This window comes from Diadema antillarum, unplaced genomic scaffold (genome assembly GCF_040938485.1).
Source record: "Diadema antillarum isolate AM-2024a unplaced genomic scaffold, OU_Dant_1.0 scf00000066, whole genome shotgun sequence".
NCBI lineage: Eukaryota > Metazoa > Echinodermata > Echinoidea > Diadematoida > Diadematidae > Diadema > Diadema antillarum.
This window is the reverse complement of record NW_027270955.1, coordinates 340,536-357,168: the sequence shown is the minus strand read 5'-3', so window position 1 is coordinate 357,168 and position 16,633 is coordinate 340,536. Positions and strand designations below refer to the sequence as shown.

The window sequence follows — 16,633 nt, the reverse complement described above, 5'->3', positions numbered from 1 at the left end:
CTTGATATTAATACGCCCTTTCATATTTCATATTGAGGTTTCTCAATATCTCACCCCCAAAATGTTTGAAACCTGAAGTTAAGCCTCAACTAAAACTATACGATCCCTTTAAATTGTTTATGTGATAATTCAAAGCTGTGACACGATGCTGGTGTGAAACTTCAAGGTGTACTCTTCCAGTTGTTTGTTTTGTCGCACATTTTCAAGATTTTTCCTTCAGTCACGCAGAGTTACTTCTTTGCAGTTCTTGTCTGTCCATTTGAAAACTTTTGCCAGGAATATAGAATATGAAGGAAAAATGATAATAATTTGGAAAGGAAAAGTGTTAGAAAATGAAAATGGCAGTGTTTTTGTTTTTGTCTTTTAAAATTTTGTTTGTATTATCTTGTGTGTTCGTGTTGCAGCAACTGGCAGATGTGGCAACCACATTGGCAAGGACGCTGTACCGCCTTGCCAGGCCGTCAGCTACAGATACAGAAAACATTACTGCAGAGGCAGAACTGGTAAGTTACTGCAAAGCGTGCTCGTAGAGCTAAAGGCACTCTTTACTATTTGCAGATGAAGCAGAAACCCAGCTGTAGTGCTTCAAAATAGTTCTAACATGTTAGTTGAATAGGAATAGAAACAACCAATGTAAAAATGTTGATCAGTATAACCATGGTTAAGTATTGTCCAATATACAAAATGTGAACAATAGTTTTATTAGTATTGTTTCTAATATGAACTGTGTACAGTTATGGTTTATTGAGAAAAATACTGATATCTTCTTATATTTTAGACTTTATTCTGAAATTTTTATATGGTAGAATGTTTTATGATACAACTCTCCTGCACATATGCCTGAAATATGATATAACTGTATTATCTTTTAAATCGCTGCTCCCAATGGTAAACAGTGTCTTTAAACGGAACTACTCAAATGACCTTTTGGAATGTGAAATTGCAAAAGTGGTTTGAGTGGAATAGCAGAAGCTTCGTGAAGACATGCAAAACTTTGTACTCCTGCTGTCTAGCCAATATTGATGAACGTTGTGTTCTGTTCGACCGGACTCCATTCATCAGAGGGTAATTTCATCATGACATCATGTTACTTTGTATGGAAACAGGAAATTTAGAGAAGATCAGAGAAAATTTGGGCAAAAAATCAAACGTCAAGAAATATGAAGTGTAAAAGTTTGAAGTTTGTACTCAAGATTGCCCTAGTTTTCATTTTTCTCAAATATTTGGGTACAGATAGAACCGTCCCACTGAGGAGGACATGGAAACACATATTACTCTATGCATATACCAGAAGCAGGTCTGAAGAACATTTTTCTCGGGAGAAAAATGAAATTGATAAAATAAAATTGTCGCTTGAACAACTTTCCAGATGTGATATTTTCATGTTTGTTACTGATTGAGTATTGCCCTTCATAGACATAACAAGGACAATTTGATGAGACATCGATGGATGGCAATTTGTTTTTCAATTCTCTTTCTTTCTTCCTAAAACCTCTGCGTGACTTCTGTCGGATTAAGTTGTCATTTATTTATGCTGTCTTTTCTTCGTGTAATTCCCCCCCCCCCCTTCCTTACAGGTGAATGACCTTTTGTTCTGCTTCATCCAGAAGCCAAACTGTAGTAGACTGCGGGCTGTAACAACACCCAGCAATGCAAAACGTGAGTTTCGTAGACAAACAAGTATTTTTTAGGCATTGTAATGTCAATTCTTTAAGCCCGTTGAGGACGAGTCCAGAGTATACTCGTGCAGGTGTCTATGGGAAATATGTGTTGTAGCAAAATCAAAGCATCCTCAACGGATGAATACTCTACTTCAATGCCTGTCTTCACTTCCACCTCATTGGCTTTTTTATTTGTTTTTTTTTTTTTCATATCTATCAGCACAAATGTTTCCAAATGAGACCAAAGGAATAAGGATTACATAATCCTCCCAATCCATGTTGCGACATAGTAACCATTTTGTGGGACTCGGACATTTTTAATCATCCGAGTGTGGATCATTGAATCCACATTATCGTAAACTGTTTGGAATTGAATAAGCAAAGACAAATACAAAGTATGCCCAAAGTGTGTGGGTGAAAAATCGTCGGAATTGGCATGTCTTATGTATGTTTAATGTCATGACGGATTGTTTCACTTCCTCCTCAGTTTTGTCAAACAAGCCGTACAACTTTTACGTGAGTGTCTACGGCCAGGCACTTTCGCCAATCACTCATCTAGTCGGCCAGCTCCTAGCGTATTACACAGGGGACCACCAGCCGATGACGGAGGAAGAGTCGAAGACGGAGTGCAAAACTGCTGAAAATGATGCGGTGAGCAAGCAGACTTGGGACAACTTTTCTCCAATCAGATGAGTTTGAGGGTGGGGGAGGGGGGGGGGGAGGCATTGTAGTGATGGGGGGGGGGGGGGGGTTGATGCATGTGATTTAGCACCACAAAGCTGCAAGAAGTCACTTAGGTCAACATCCAAAGTAATCCTGACTATATGGTTTCTTCAGTCGACAATGACGGTTTCTAATTTTTGATGTTTTCTTAGGGAGCGAATCTTCTTGTTTATGAATCTTCTAGTTCAAGTTCATTTATTTCACAATTCATTAAAAGAGATAAAGATTTAAAAACTGGTACAGCAGTAGTTATTGATGGGATGTAAAACTAACAACATATTTAAAGCAGATTATACAGTGTATTGAGAAAACAGAATGATATCAAATGTGTGGGGCGAACAAAGACCAAACACGTATCGGTGTCTCATCCCAAGAAAGTTTACAAAATATAGTTCGTACTAAACAATTACAAGTTTCAGGAAAAATAACACAAAGAAGGGCAGATTCACATTCCTGTGCTTCAAGGGTTCCATGACATTTGCTCCAGCGACGATTGCTCCCATTGAATACACAATGTATTTGCATGCTAAGACAAATAGAAATTCGAATCACAAACATCACCCTAACCCTTATCCTAATCCTCACGTCAAAATAAACCTAAAAACCTATCACAGCCCTAACCCTGAGTCCTTGGAGATATTAAGACCGGATCAGTTGCCAGAGCAGCAAATGTTACGTCACCGATAAAAGAGTGTATGGGTGACATTGGAAAGCATAAACAGGAGTGAAATTGTTTTTTGGGTGAAGGGGGGAGGGGGGAGGGGGGAGGGAAGGGGGAGTTTGCCAGTGGTTAGATGTGTGTATTGAGGGCTTTTCTGTCACTGTATTGCGTCAGACCCTGTTTCAACGATTTTTGACTAAAATTTGGTTCTCCATTTTCAGCTCATTTGGCAGTGATTTGAAATGTGCTGTGAAATCTGTAGCCTTATGGGTGTTTGTTTGTTTATGTTTTGTTCTTTTTCTGCGTTAGATCTTCAATATGGAGTTTGTCGTGGGTCCAAACCACAACGGCTCGTACGGAGTCTGCGTGAAGAGCACCATGCAGCACTCCGTAGCGCTTTCGCCGGCCTTTGACCCAGATAACCCCGACTGGGGATCAACGAAATACTCCACCTGGACGGAATCGCAGTGGTCAAAGTATTACGTCCGAATCTTCTTAAAGCCGAGTAGAAGTCAAGAGGTACAGCTGACAGTGGTTAATACTTGTAATGTACATGAGTGAGGTTATTGTACATGTTAATGTCTGTCTGTCCATACACCAAATGTCTTTTCACTTCTTGTGCCTTTTATGATCTCCACTCCAACCCCTATAACTATGTATTTTAGTGTAAATTATAAAATGGTTATATGGCCCTTATCAAATGATCGGCTGAGAGCAATCACATGACCAGTCTTTCATTTGGTGATCTATCACTTGGTCTTCTCCCACTTCGTCTAATAGCCATTTAGTCTCAGCCCACATGGTCTAATCCCGTTGGGTCTACAACCAGTTCATCTATTTACCATTTAGTCCAATTGCCACTTAGCCCCATTACCAGTTGGTCTACTTCCAGATGGGCTATGCCCATTTCATCAAATACCCGCATTTCATTAGACAAGGTGGGGAAAAAAATCCTAGGAGACAAAATTTCAAGAAGACCATCTGGTCAGTAGACGAAACGATAACTAGCCAAACTGGGTATTAGACCAAATAAGGATTAGAACAAACGGGCATTAGACAAAATTGATAGTAGACCAAATGAGTTTAGCAGTAGTGGTGTTAGACGAACTAGAAAGTAGACCATTTGATAGTAAACCAAGTGTCAATAAACCTTCCATTTTTCCTAACACGCCCAGCGGACATACGTTTTTACTATTGACCACGTACTAATGACCGCTCAGAGACACTGTGTGACTGTATCTTGCCGTAATTGCATCATTGCATACTTTAGCAGTTTTAGTGCGCCCTCAACCACAATACCATAGGCAAGTTCGCGTTCAGTGCCAGTGTGTTTGGAACATTTCAGACATTCTCAGACATCTTGGCTCTTTCAAAACCAAGTTCTACATGTACGATATCCATTGTAGCTGATTGGTATTTTCCCATAATGGTAAAATTTGAAAAAGAAGTGGTTCATAGAACCCTTTTATAAAACAAATAATGCACAGGTTTTAAGCTCGGGACATTAGTGGAGATGCACCTCACTCTCGGGAATTCACTATGTTGTGCAATGTGCACTCGGCTGTTCCTCGTGCATGATACACCATTGTAAATACCCTCAAGTGCGCTGCATCTCCACTAACACACTCTCACCCGTGCATTATTTGCATACTATTTTCCTTCTGTGTCAGGCTATAATTTTTTTGTTCTCTTTCATGTGTAGTATACTCTCATTTTTCCCTCTACTGTGACATTGTTTCTCACACTCCTGTGCCCTATGCTTTCTCACTCTTATATTCTCTTTTAGTTCCTCAATCGTATTCCTTTCAGCTTGGTTAAGAGTTGGTAAATTCACTCCCTTCCCCCGACACATTCTCCTTTTTGTCAAGAGTTTTGCCACTGTGCATTTTGTCAACACAACTTATTTGCTGTCAATGCTACCTCACTCTCCCTATTTCTCTTCGTATTCATCCTGTCTGTCTGGCTTGAACTTTCTGTATGTGCAACATATGACTTTTACACTTTCTTTGTTGACATCGTCACCTTGCCAAAATCATGGAGTATGCGGCGATTGAAAGACAGTCTGGTCACTCTGCTAAAGCTTCATTTTATGGTATTGTGAACAAATATGCAAGATTGGGATTTTTTTTTTTTTTTGAAGGAAATTCATATGGCTTCAACAAGCCTCTCAAAAAGTGATTCTGAAAAGATCACCAGAGTATGAATATGCATAGTTTTATTGATTATTAGCGATTAAGATTCTAATGATGGAAATGTGTACATTTGTGATTTATCATTCACCATTATGTGCACTTCTTGTAATATTCATACTGCAGGGGCAGATGTTCCTGAGTGTCCATTTCTAAATCTTTAACTCTTATTAAACCTGCCTTCATCTTTTGGGTTCTCTCTCTCCACAGACCGTCATCTTTTCCGTAGGAATGATCATCCTGCTCGTCTCATTAACGTCTGCCTACTTCATCAGTAGAAATGTGGATGAACTGTTTCCGCAGTAACCGTCTCCCCCTCCTCCTCCCTCGACAAAGCAAGCGGGACCAAGTTTTTTCTCCTCCAGCGCAACGCATCTCTAGACACCAGGCTGTTCTGTGGTTGCCCCATGCAGATTTAGCCACCCTTCACGAATTAGTTCAGCCTTCTCCCTGTGTTGTTTACTTTTAACTTTGCATTTAATGAGCTTCTGAAACAGCATAATTGCGGGTCAGGTGTTTTTCTTGTTTTTTTTTTGTAGATCAAAACTGTCTAACTTGAGATGCAGAAAAGATTAAACTTAATCTAGACTTCAACAAGACAGAAAAGGGACTCAAGGAAACAGATTCAGAATTGGTGGTTTTTATTGCTCCCTTCGTACAATTTTTGTATGGACAGTTCGGTCAATGTTCGTTAAAGGGCCTTTCACTATTAGTAGCCTCTCTGAATCATTAGCTGTGAGCAAACTGTATACTGTATAAGCTTTTATTTTTGCGTACAGATATTTTTGGGACTGAGGATATCAGAGACATTAACGTAAGATGTTGTTTTTCGCAAATTGATAAGAGGCTATCGTAAGTGTACTGTCAAACCAGCGCATGGCAACATTTTCGTGGTCCAACAGTGATTTGCGAAATTCATGAAAATTAAACCCTCACAAAAATAACAGCTTATACAGTACTGCAGGTATTAGGTGCCAATTCTTGACATTTTCTGGTCTCAGGGACCGAAGGTCATTGAGTTGTGTAAATTCTGAGACCATAGCTCTTCATGGATGTCGATGACCCTTTTTTCGTGAATCATGTTGGTTCAACAAGCTTCATGGGATACTTCATAAAGTAAATTGATGTACGGTAGATTTCCTGTGTAAACTCATTAACTTGACTACTCAGTCTTGACAGTTTTGTAGTACATAAAACATGACATAAGAAATTTGATCGTTGGACCGAATGACTTATCAGTATGCCATTCCATGACAATTTTTGTATATTTACTGCATTATACTTGTAGATGCATAAGATATAATGAGGGATTATTGAGCGTTTGATTGTGTGCAATAAGGTGATACATACTTAACTTGTACATTAAGAAAAGTATATTTTCCACTTCATCCGAAAAACAGATGTATTTCATTCTCAACTGACATGACATGTCATTGTAGGTAGTAATATTCTTACAATATTTATTTTTCGTATTTGTCCTACTGTGTACGCAAATAGTGGACAAAAGGTGGAAACGCGTTACCAGCCTGTTCTTGAATGAATGCCACTTCAATGGTTTGTGTTCTCAAATTATTGCCAATATTCTTAATAGTATGTGTAAAGATATTGTGTGTTATTTGTTTTTATCAAACCCCTCAAACGGTAAAGGGGGATATATAATGCATCAATAGAAGTCTGTCTTATTCACTTACTCCTTGTAGGATACACAGATGGGTCAAAAGTGTATGATTTTGCTACAAGTCAGCCGTCCATTGACTCTCCGCTTGATCTGGACAGTTGTACATTTTAACATTTTCTTGTAAGGCATCCCTCCCCATGCTAACTCTTATCCACATGAAAATTGTAATCTGGATCAAAACTCCAGAGATTATTATTGAGTTTTGATATGTTTTTTCATTTCTGAATCACCCTCACACACAGACCTGCGCTGACCACTTCAATGTCTGTATAGCTATTAACTTTTTATGTGCCACGTTCACACGTCCGACTCAGTCGACAGCGTGCCATCTTCGCATATTCTGCTGAAACCCGCAAACCCTCCCAAACCGATCAATAAATCACCAAATGCCGCAGTACAATGAAAGCTTTTCTCAAACTTCCGTTCATCTCCCATATAGCTTGCATTTTATATGGTGATTGACTATAGAACGGTGTTCCCTGACAGATTTGCGTGTAAATTCTAAGTTTCTGTCTTTGTTTTGTGGGCAAAAGTCATGCCTTTACAGTAATGTAGCTGCTGGTCATTTCAGAGAAAAACAATCATTGATTCGTCATACAATTTACATCAAACCAAAGCTTGGCATTTTCTCTACAACTTTACTCACTGCATGTCCAGCTTAACAGAAACCTATAGAAGTAACATAGACTTGAATAACAGAATGTTTTCTCAAAGCATGACTACGTTGGTGTCTCAGAATAATGTGGCGCACAGGGGTTTCCACCATGGCACATAAAGAGTTAAGCATTTTGGTTGGTGTGCGACGTTACAAAATGCAAATGTTGACTGGTTCTTTATGAGACACAGTTTTGCATTTAATAGGGCTCCATATACATAAACTTTTTAGCACCATTGAAACGATATCTGCGTATACAGTACAAACAGATTGCCCTTTTTCTCTGTGTAAATACAAGCATCTTTTAACCTTAAAAAGACTGGGGGGGGGCCTAAAAGGCCCCCCCTCGACATTTCGCGTGATTACTCTGCAACGCGCAATGCTCTCGCCGCGATGCTCTATGACTTTTTTCTTTCGAGTTTCCCGCACATTTTGACACCAAATTTGTGACGCCCGGGGGTATGGTTCTGAAGTTACATAACTTTTTGTACATGCACGTGAGGCCGAAAATGGCTAAAAAATGTGATTTTGTGTACAAAGTCAATAGAAATTGAGTTTTTTCACATGGTTCATATAAATATGCTTATTTTTACTCTCAATGGCTAAAATTAATTTGTTTTAGGAGTATTATGCTTCAAAGAGTGTCTGCCACAAATTTTGTTCAAAAAAACAAGAAAAACAAAAGGTCGAAAAAACAAAGAAATACATAAGAAATTCATAAAACAATAAAATAAATAAGAAATTAATTTTGATACCAATTTTTTTTTCAAGTGCATTTGCTAAGAATGCCACAAAGAATAATTAGACCAAAAATGAGCACTTTTCGAGCTTTATTTACTGATTTAGATCAAAGAGTATGATTTCTTGCATAAATTAGCATAATTAATCAAAATAAAATAAAAGAAGACAATTTTGTAAATTTTAAATATACAATCTTGTAGATTACATCGCACATTACCATTGTGCAAATTTCCGTGGCGATCGCGCGATCCACGGCTGAGATCTTAAGGGGGGGCCCTTTAGCCCCCTCCCCCCCCCCCCCCCCCCAGTCTTTCGAGCTACCAAAATACCCCAGTCTTTTTAGGGTTAAGCTTCATGTTGGACAGCAGATGTATGAAGTATTCTTTGTGTTTAATAGATTTCTGTGTGCTATGTCAGTGTACACATTTCTAACGATGTCTTTAGTCACAAACTATGCGACTACTTTTGTTGTAAATATCATGACAGAATGTCTTCCACGTCATGTTATTTCATGCAAGGTGCAGTGCTCGGCGGAAATGTGACCTCGCATCACAGGTAATGAAAAACCTCTCATGAAATATGAAAGAGCATGTAATTCCAAGAGGGATTCAATGTTTGACGAAAATTGGTTTTAAAATTGCTGAGATACCCAGAACAGAGCATTTGTAATTAAAGGTGGGACCCACCGTTTATTGGGATCACTTTGCTTTACTTTGTTTTTAGATGTCTCAGCCATTCCAAAAGTGATTTTCATCTAATAAACTTTGAATTCCTCTTAAAATGGTATGCTCTGTACTATTTCAGAAGTGGTTTCTTGGTATCTCGCAAAAAGCTAGAAGCCCAATCCTCATCTCCACCAATACTATACCATCCCATTGTCTGACATGGCATGGAATATTTGTGGGAGTTTTCAATTGAAACCTGTATGTGGTGGTATCGCAGATATACATGTATCTGTGTATTCTCACTTTACCTCACCAACATAATTTGTAGCTCATTTCAAGAGTTATAGTGTGCAAATATGTTTCTTGTATATGAAAGTCACTATGAGAATGATATTAGCTGTAAGTGATAGATTTTTGCCTCAACTCGCAAAAACTTATCAATTCCTGCCACCTACAGTGTATACGGAGCATGAACTCATCACACTTCTCGCTTCTTATATTGTATGCTAATTTGATGCGTAGAGTGGGTATTAGCATACTATGCCTCTTTCATTGGTCTAATCATTCCATGAGTAGGAATTATTAGGGTTAGATTTTTACTATCCAAAGATAATGGCATTGTGATTGATTGTTTTATTGATCAAGGTGCTCATATGCATAGAGCGTGCATAATGGTTTTTTTATGTATTTGATTTGTTTAGATGTCACATTCATAATATATTTTGTATGTTATTGCCTTAGCTTCTGAAAATGTTTAGTGCATTACATACACTATAATATGCCTCCTTTGAAATACAACTTTACTAAACAGAGATGTGGAATCAACAATTACCAGTTGGATGCCTGAATGTGACAATAAAACCTTTTGCAGAGACCATAACATTTAATTCTGTTGAGAGCATTTGGTATTTGGTTTGACCACTGTGTAGAGATTTCCCATCCAGTCGGCTTGCGTGTGTATTAAACTCAGAGTGACCAGGGCCCTGTTTTATGAAGAGTTATAATTGATTATAAAGTTGATTTCTATCACAAGTCTACGGCAGCCTGTGTGGTAAGAAAATGTTTAATCGATTATATCTTTTGTTAAAACGGGGCCCATGTCTCCCATAAGTGGACACCATGTTGTATACGTTTCACGTTTGATATTGTCACCATATTTTCTTTCTCCCACTCGAAGCCATGTGTTTTCCATTTCGTATGTTCGATTTAAGATTCTTTTTACTACAATTGTGACACACCATAATACACAATAATATTGATTGTCAGCTCAGATTTGGAAGGTCGCTTGTTGTTTCTTAGAGTCTGTGCAGTTTAATGCCCTTCTGTCTCTGAACTTACAATTTTTGTAGCTTTACAATAATCCTGTACCGCTATGTGTTTGGAGTCAGCCTCCTGATCATAGAGTCAGAATTGGAGAGATGCTGAAAAACTATGACTCACAACTTTTCTGAGATTTGTATCGTGATTCAAGCCATTGCCAGGACTTGGATCAGAGTTTTTACTGAGCCAAGTGTCCCACAGTGAGGTCAATTTGACGAAAATTGAGTATGCAGAGTTATTACTGGCTTACTGGAAAAGAAAGTCAAAGATCGACACTTTGAATGCAATGTCTAGTGCCTTTCTCATTTGATGTGAAAACTTTGATACAGTGTATTGCTAAAGGTTAGGTACATGTCCCGTTTTCCTGTTTCTTGTTCATTGAACAGATACGAGTTGTAGATAGTGCCTTGTCCCGCAAATATGAATGAGCTCAATGTAGTTGGATCTTGTATGCTTCATGTCCTTTTGTATTCTTTTTTTTAAGACCTTCTACAGATCCTGTGTTACAGCGTATTTGCAAAGATTTTATCAAGCCAGGTACTGTACAAAAATTCAACCTCTGGTGGTGTTAAAACTAAAGTTTTTTTTTTTCATTTTTAGCTTCTAAATTATTGGTAATTTTTGTTGGCCAGCAGGCTGACCTGAGCTGGTGAATTGTTGAAGTAATTGTTTATTTGTTTGCTTATGGACCTTCTAATGTATTTTATACAGATAAATCAGCTTTAGTTTGGAGCAGCCCAAACTGACATGGTTAGATGCCAAATACCAATGGGCCACAATCACTACACGTATCAATATCTCATGATTACTATTTTTCAATCATGCTTGAATTATAAGTCACTGAATTATCAATTTGAACTGCTTACAATCCTTGTTAGCGGTGGTTTATAAATATGCATAACTTCTCTGTGTTTTTTGTGGGGTTTTTTTTCTATTCTGTGTATTAATAGTTCATATGATCTGCAAAATGGACCGAGTAACATGTGGCAGATATTCATTTTGTTTCGGGGAACTTTTCAATGTTATTTTTTTTTTTCATGCTCGGGTGAAGGTTTGTGTGTTGCTCAGGAGTCACTTTGAATTGAAGGTTTACCAAAACTGCGCTGATCCTGCGACATCTTTATGACACATCTCAACATGTCAATTGGCCTCTTGTGTGTAAATAGTCATGTACGTATCCGAGTTGCCAGCAGAGAAACTGATTAATTTATTGCTCAAATAGTGTTTATTAGTATAGGACTTTTGTATGATATTCCAGATGCAGCGATGTCATGTTGTAAGAACGCACCCACTCAAAGTGCAGTAGAGAGCCACAGGTGGAATCAGCCAGTGAGTTATTATGTCTTGGATAGGGGAGGTCAAGGGTCACATTGTCATCTTTACTCATTGATCTCTACAGGAAATATCTGGATGTCTCATTGGCCAGTCACTTTGAAGGCACAGTGCCGCCATCTTACTATAGTTTGCAGGCACAAACCCTTGTTGGTCCTAAATGAGGAGTCTGTGCCAAAGCATCTCTTTGATACTCCCTCCACTGTAGGTGCTCTTAACAAGGAGAGGCTGCAGTACAGGGCCTAGGGGACAATGCCAGTGGTACATGTACATGTAGTAGTAGTCTTGGAGCAGACTCCTTTATGACCAACAAGGGTTTGTGTCTGCAAACTAATCTTACCATGCATATTGCCATACACTTGTGTACGGAGCTCTCAACATCACAATTACATGATCTTGAAGACAATCTCTGCTGAAATTTGAGTGCTAGTCTGCATAAGAGTTAGTCTCGATTTGGGACTCTTTCTCTTTTTTTTTTCATTTCCTCCTAATCTGCACCCTCAGTGGCAGTAGCTCGAAGCCTTTTATTCGCGACAAGTCCATACATCACAAGAAGTCTACTAACTGCTGCCTAAAAAAACAAAAAAACAAAAACAAAAACTTACAATGCAATCAATGACAAGATATTGGTATGCTCTCTGATAGCCATTATTTCTATATGGCAGGATGAAGAAAGTCCAGGTAGTAGACTACATAAGAGTTTGCATGGTAACATTTAACTTGGGTAGTTTGTACAGTGTGGATGAACAACTGAGATATCCAGATATTTTACTTTAGAGATCAGTGTCTTTACTGATCGAGCCTCCTTACGATGTGGAAGCATCAGTTTTGTACGATTGGTGCCATGTGCTCTTGTGTGTTCTCTGTCGAGTGCTGCTGCTGCTGTCACAAAGATTGATGCAAGATTGAATAAACCAGACTTGAAACAGAGACTTCAGTGTGCTGTGGTCTTTTGTGTGTAATATAATGTACATGTACATGTGCAAATTTTTAACATGTTGAGGATGGTTTGATTTTGCTACAACACACATTTCCCATAGACACTTGCCCGAGTATACTCAGGACTCACCCTCAACAGGTTAAAGAATGTGTACAGTTCTGGTTGAGGTGAGGATTTAGCTTTTAAAGGACAAGTTCACCTTCATAAACATAAGGATGGAGAGAATGTAGCAATATTAGTAGAACATGTCATTGAAAGTTTGAGGAAAATTGGACTATCCGTTCAAAAGTTATGAATTTTTGAAGTTTTTGTGCAGTAACCGCTGGATAAGAAGACTACTGCAGTGTGTGAATAACTTAGATGTCACATGCGTACAACAATATAAGGAAAATATAAAGAGAATTTCACAAAATTACATCTTTTGAAAAAAGTACACATTCCCCCGACTCGTTACCGACAAATGTTATGGGTAATATTATTCCCCCTGCCTTTAGAAAGAGTCAAGTCAAGTGCTCTTCTATTATGCGAAAAAAGTGAAAATATGTTGAATTTTCTTTACATTTTCTTTATACTGTTGTACGCATATGACTCACAAGCTGTAGTAGTCTCCTCATCCAGCGGTTCCAACACAAAAATTTTAAAAATTCATAACTTTTGCACCGATTGTCCAATTTTCCTCAAACTTTCGCTGATGTGTTCTACTAATATTGTTGCATTCTCTCAATCCTTATGTTTATGAAGGTGAACTTGTCCTTTAATGTTTTGCAAGATATTCAGAAACCACTCTATGAGATGTCAAAGAGCATGCAATTCTAAGGGGTATCAATAAAAGTTTATTCGATGAAAATCGGTTTTGAAATGGCTGAGGTATCCAAAAACAACGTGAAACAAAGAGATCCTAATAAAAGGCGTGGCCTGTCGCCTTTTATTATTATAACTTTTTTTGATATCTCGGCCATTTGAAAACCAATTTTCATCAAATAAACGTTGAATCCTTCTTTGAATTACATGCTCTTTCATATTTCATAAGAGGTTTCTCATTATCTCACTTAGGAATGTTCAAAACATGAATCCCCACCTCAACCAGTACTGTACAGTCCCTTTAAGGCTTTAATTGCAAAAAACAAAAACAAACAAACAAAAAACAGCTACATGTGTAATCATTTCTATCAATTTGAGATACTTGAAATCAAAACTTCTGAAAAACAAAAGAAATCAATGAAAATATAATGTGGTAATTTTGAATATTTTCAACAAAACATTCCTTTTCTAACAAGTGCAGAATCATTTAAAAGTTCTTTTTCTGAATTTAATGGTGACCATTAAACAATTGAAAATGGTGTAACAATCTCTTTTTGCATTCAAAGTAGTCATAAACTGTCAGTCTGGTCTAACTATATCATTATATCATTTATGTGAAATAGTATTGCCCGAATTCACAAAGGTGGTACAATCTTGTCCATGGTTTAAACAATGGACAAGATTGTACCACCTTCATGAATTTGGGCCTATGGGTCTTGTACAGAAGAGGAGAAAATGTATGGTCATTCCTTTTCCATGTCATACAACACATGAAGAGTTTGTTTGCAAAAACCGATAAGTTCATCATGCCAAATGGAATTATGTGCGATTAAAGGTTAAGAAAAATAAAGAGAATAATAAGAAAATTTTTGCTTCTTTTGACCATAACTTCAAAAATGTACCTTTATGTAGTGACCAATGTCATTTAAAAGGTATTATTTTGTACTTTATGACAGAGACCGTACTTCAAAATCTTCAAAAATGGACTTATCGGTTTTTGCGAACAAACTCTTCACATATAGTATTTTTTTTTTTGTAATATTGGGGATGTGCTTGAATTTTCTTTTGTTTTCTGTTGTCTTGATAAGCATTTTGTTTTGTTTTGTTTTGTTCGCTCTGTGTTTGGTTGGGTTTTTTTTTTCCATGCATGTGGCAACCATGAACAACGCATTTCAAATATGACTATAATGATAGTTAACTTTGTGTGGCTTATAATTTTGATTTATTTAGACATTGCAAAGTTGTCATTGTGGACACCTTTGTAGAACAGCGTGACGTCCACCCAACTGCCCCTTTGTGCTAAATCGCGATTAACAAAAACCCACACGCCTCGTAAATGTAAACATTGTATCGCAACTTGGTGTTACATTCAGGAGTTTAGAAAACTATGGCGATGTATTTTGCAATAGCGCCATCTTGCGTCTGCACGGACGTTAGCTATAGTTTCCTTTCCACTAGTTCGTTTCGTTGTATTTTCTGTTTTGCATAATTCCAGGGGAACGACTTTCCTTAAAAAATAAACAAGCAAACAAGAAAGGAGATTACTATGATAGTTTCTGAGACATACTAAATTGCGCACTGGTCCTTACCCAAGGTTACAAAATGTCAGTGCACTAGAGTTTTGTCGCAAAAACGAGTTAACTCGTTTTTTATAGTTGAAATGTTTGCCATTAAATCTGCTGAAAAAAATATTCCTTATTACGTTACAAGTGAGATGTCAATGAAAATGTTTTAAATTGCTCTATCTGTTAATGGGGCCACCGACTGGACTGGTTTTACAACGATTAAAAACAGGCCTTGTCTCTGACATCAACCGAGTCTGTGATTTAATAAAATAATAAATGAGTGAATGATCAACATTACGACCAGCAAGAGAGCGAAGGAACTAACCAGCCAATCTAATAAATGAGTAAAATGACTCGATCAATACCATATGGGCGATGTCTGGTTTGATGATGATATTTCACAATCAATTATTGAATTTTTCATGCATCATGATAATACCATTTATTACGATTCCCGTCATCATCATGACTGTGCATCACGAACACACGTCATATTGATATGTCACATCATCAGTCGGGATTCCAAGAAGTACATTATTGTATAGCAACAATCCATAAATTGATCTTGAGGGAGAAAAGGCTGCTTCTTTTAACTCGACTAGTCGGTGATTCACCCGTCTGCCAACCAGTCTGTCAACAAAAGATACTGTCTAGACTGTTCATATTTTAAAAAGGGAGTGCCCCTCTTCTTCTTTCTATTTCCCCCTATTTCTTTATACCACTTAAAACATTCTTCATTATATCAATTAGTATTTGTCAAGTTGGGAACGAGGCATGGAAAAGCGGCAATCATTTGTTTTTTTCATACATAAATTTTCTCTGAATCTTTTGTTGTGATTTGTTAAAAAAAGGTGAGTTAAGTTAAATGCGGAAGAGAAAGAACAGAAAAAAATAAAGAGAGGGGAAGAAACGAATGACAGAAAGAAAGGGAGAGAATGAGAGGGGAGGAGGAGACATTGCAAACACGATGAGCTCATTCGATATAATCGTCAAATTTAGACATCAGTATTCATGACGAATGCCTTATCTGCACACAGTGAACCTATATCTACAGGCCTAAATCACAGGGACATTCAAGAAAACCAGGAAGTTTGGTAGCCTGGACAGGAGACAAAACTTGAAGATCCGCCAATAGCCATTATTTTGGAAACCAAACCAAACCAAACCAAACCAAACCAAACCAAACCAAACCAAACCAAACCAAACCAAACCAAACCAAACCAAACCAAACCAAACCTGACCAAACCAAACCAAATCAAACCAAACCAAGCCAAAAAACAACAACAACAACAAAAACAACAAAAACAAAAAACAAAATGAAGTTCAAAACAATGAAAAAAAAAACAGAAGAATGAACTAAAAAATGTAACCTTGAGTATCAGGTGCATAAATACTAATATCATTGTTTCCTTTTTTTCACTTCCACTAACTTCCAAACGTGCATTGTTAGGATTAGCCGGTTATTCAAATTTATGAAGTTCTTCCGTCGTGATGTTTTCATTGCAACTGATTGACAAATTGCCCTACATCGACGTAAATAAGCACTGAATTGATCAGTGTTTTAGTAGTAGCCATGATAAAAATCATGGGCGTACATACTCGAGCAGGATTCGAACCCACGTGATCAGGAGGTCGTGGGTTCGAATCCTGCTCGAGTATGTACGCCCATGATTTTTATCATGGCTACTACTAAAACACTGAT

At 37.6% G+C, this 16,633-nt stretch overlaps 1 protein-coding gene and 1 long non-coding RNA gene across 2 annotated transcripts; both read left to right on the top strand.

Moving 5' to 3' along the window:
- The first annotated feature begins 404 nt into the window (after window positions 1-404).
- Window positions 405-2,247, top strand: LOC139716531 (uncharacterized). Its single transcript, XR_011709900.1, has 3 exons — window positions 405-503; window positions 1,578-1,659; window positions 2,149-2,247. It is a non-coding gene; the product is annotated as an uncharacterized lncRNA (long non-coding RNA).
- Window positions 2,248-2,261: 14 nt separating this feature from the next.
- Window positions 2,262-5,603, top strand: LOC139716490 (nicastrin-like). Its single transcript, XM_071628031.1, has 3 exons — window positions 2,262-2,312; window positions 3,355-3,564; window positions 5,445-5,603. Exons 1-3 carry the CDS (start codon window positions 2,262-2,264, stop codon window positions 5,538-5,540), a joined length of 357 nt encoding a protein of 118 aa, XP_071484132.1. The 3' UTR covers window positions 5,541-5,603.
- Window positions 5,604-16,633: the final 11,030 nt, after the last annotated feature.

What these genes read in the sequence shown, in the direction of transcription:
- LOC139716490 (XM_071628031.1), top strand. Translation starts at nt 2,262, where the DNA reads ATGACGGAGGAAGAGTCGAAGACGGAGTGCAAAACTGCTGAAAATGAT. An exon ending in AAACTGCTGAAAATGATGCG is followed by an intron (nt 2,313 to 3,354) that starts GTGAGCAAGCAG and finishes TTTCTGCGTTAG; the next exon opens with ATCTTCAATATGGAGTTTGT. An exon ending in AGCCGAGTAGAAGTCAAGAG is followed by an intron (nt 3,565 to 5,444) that starts GTACAGCTGACA and finishes CTCTCTCCACAG; the next exon opens with ACCGTCATCTTTTCCGTAGG.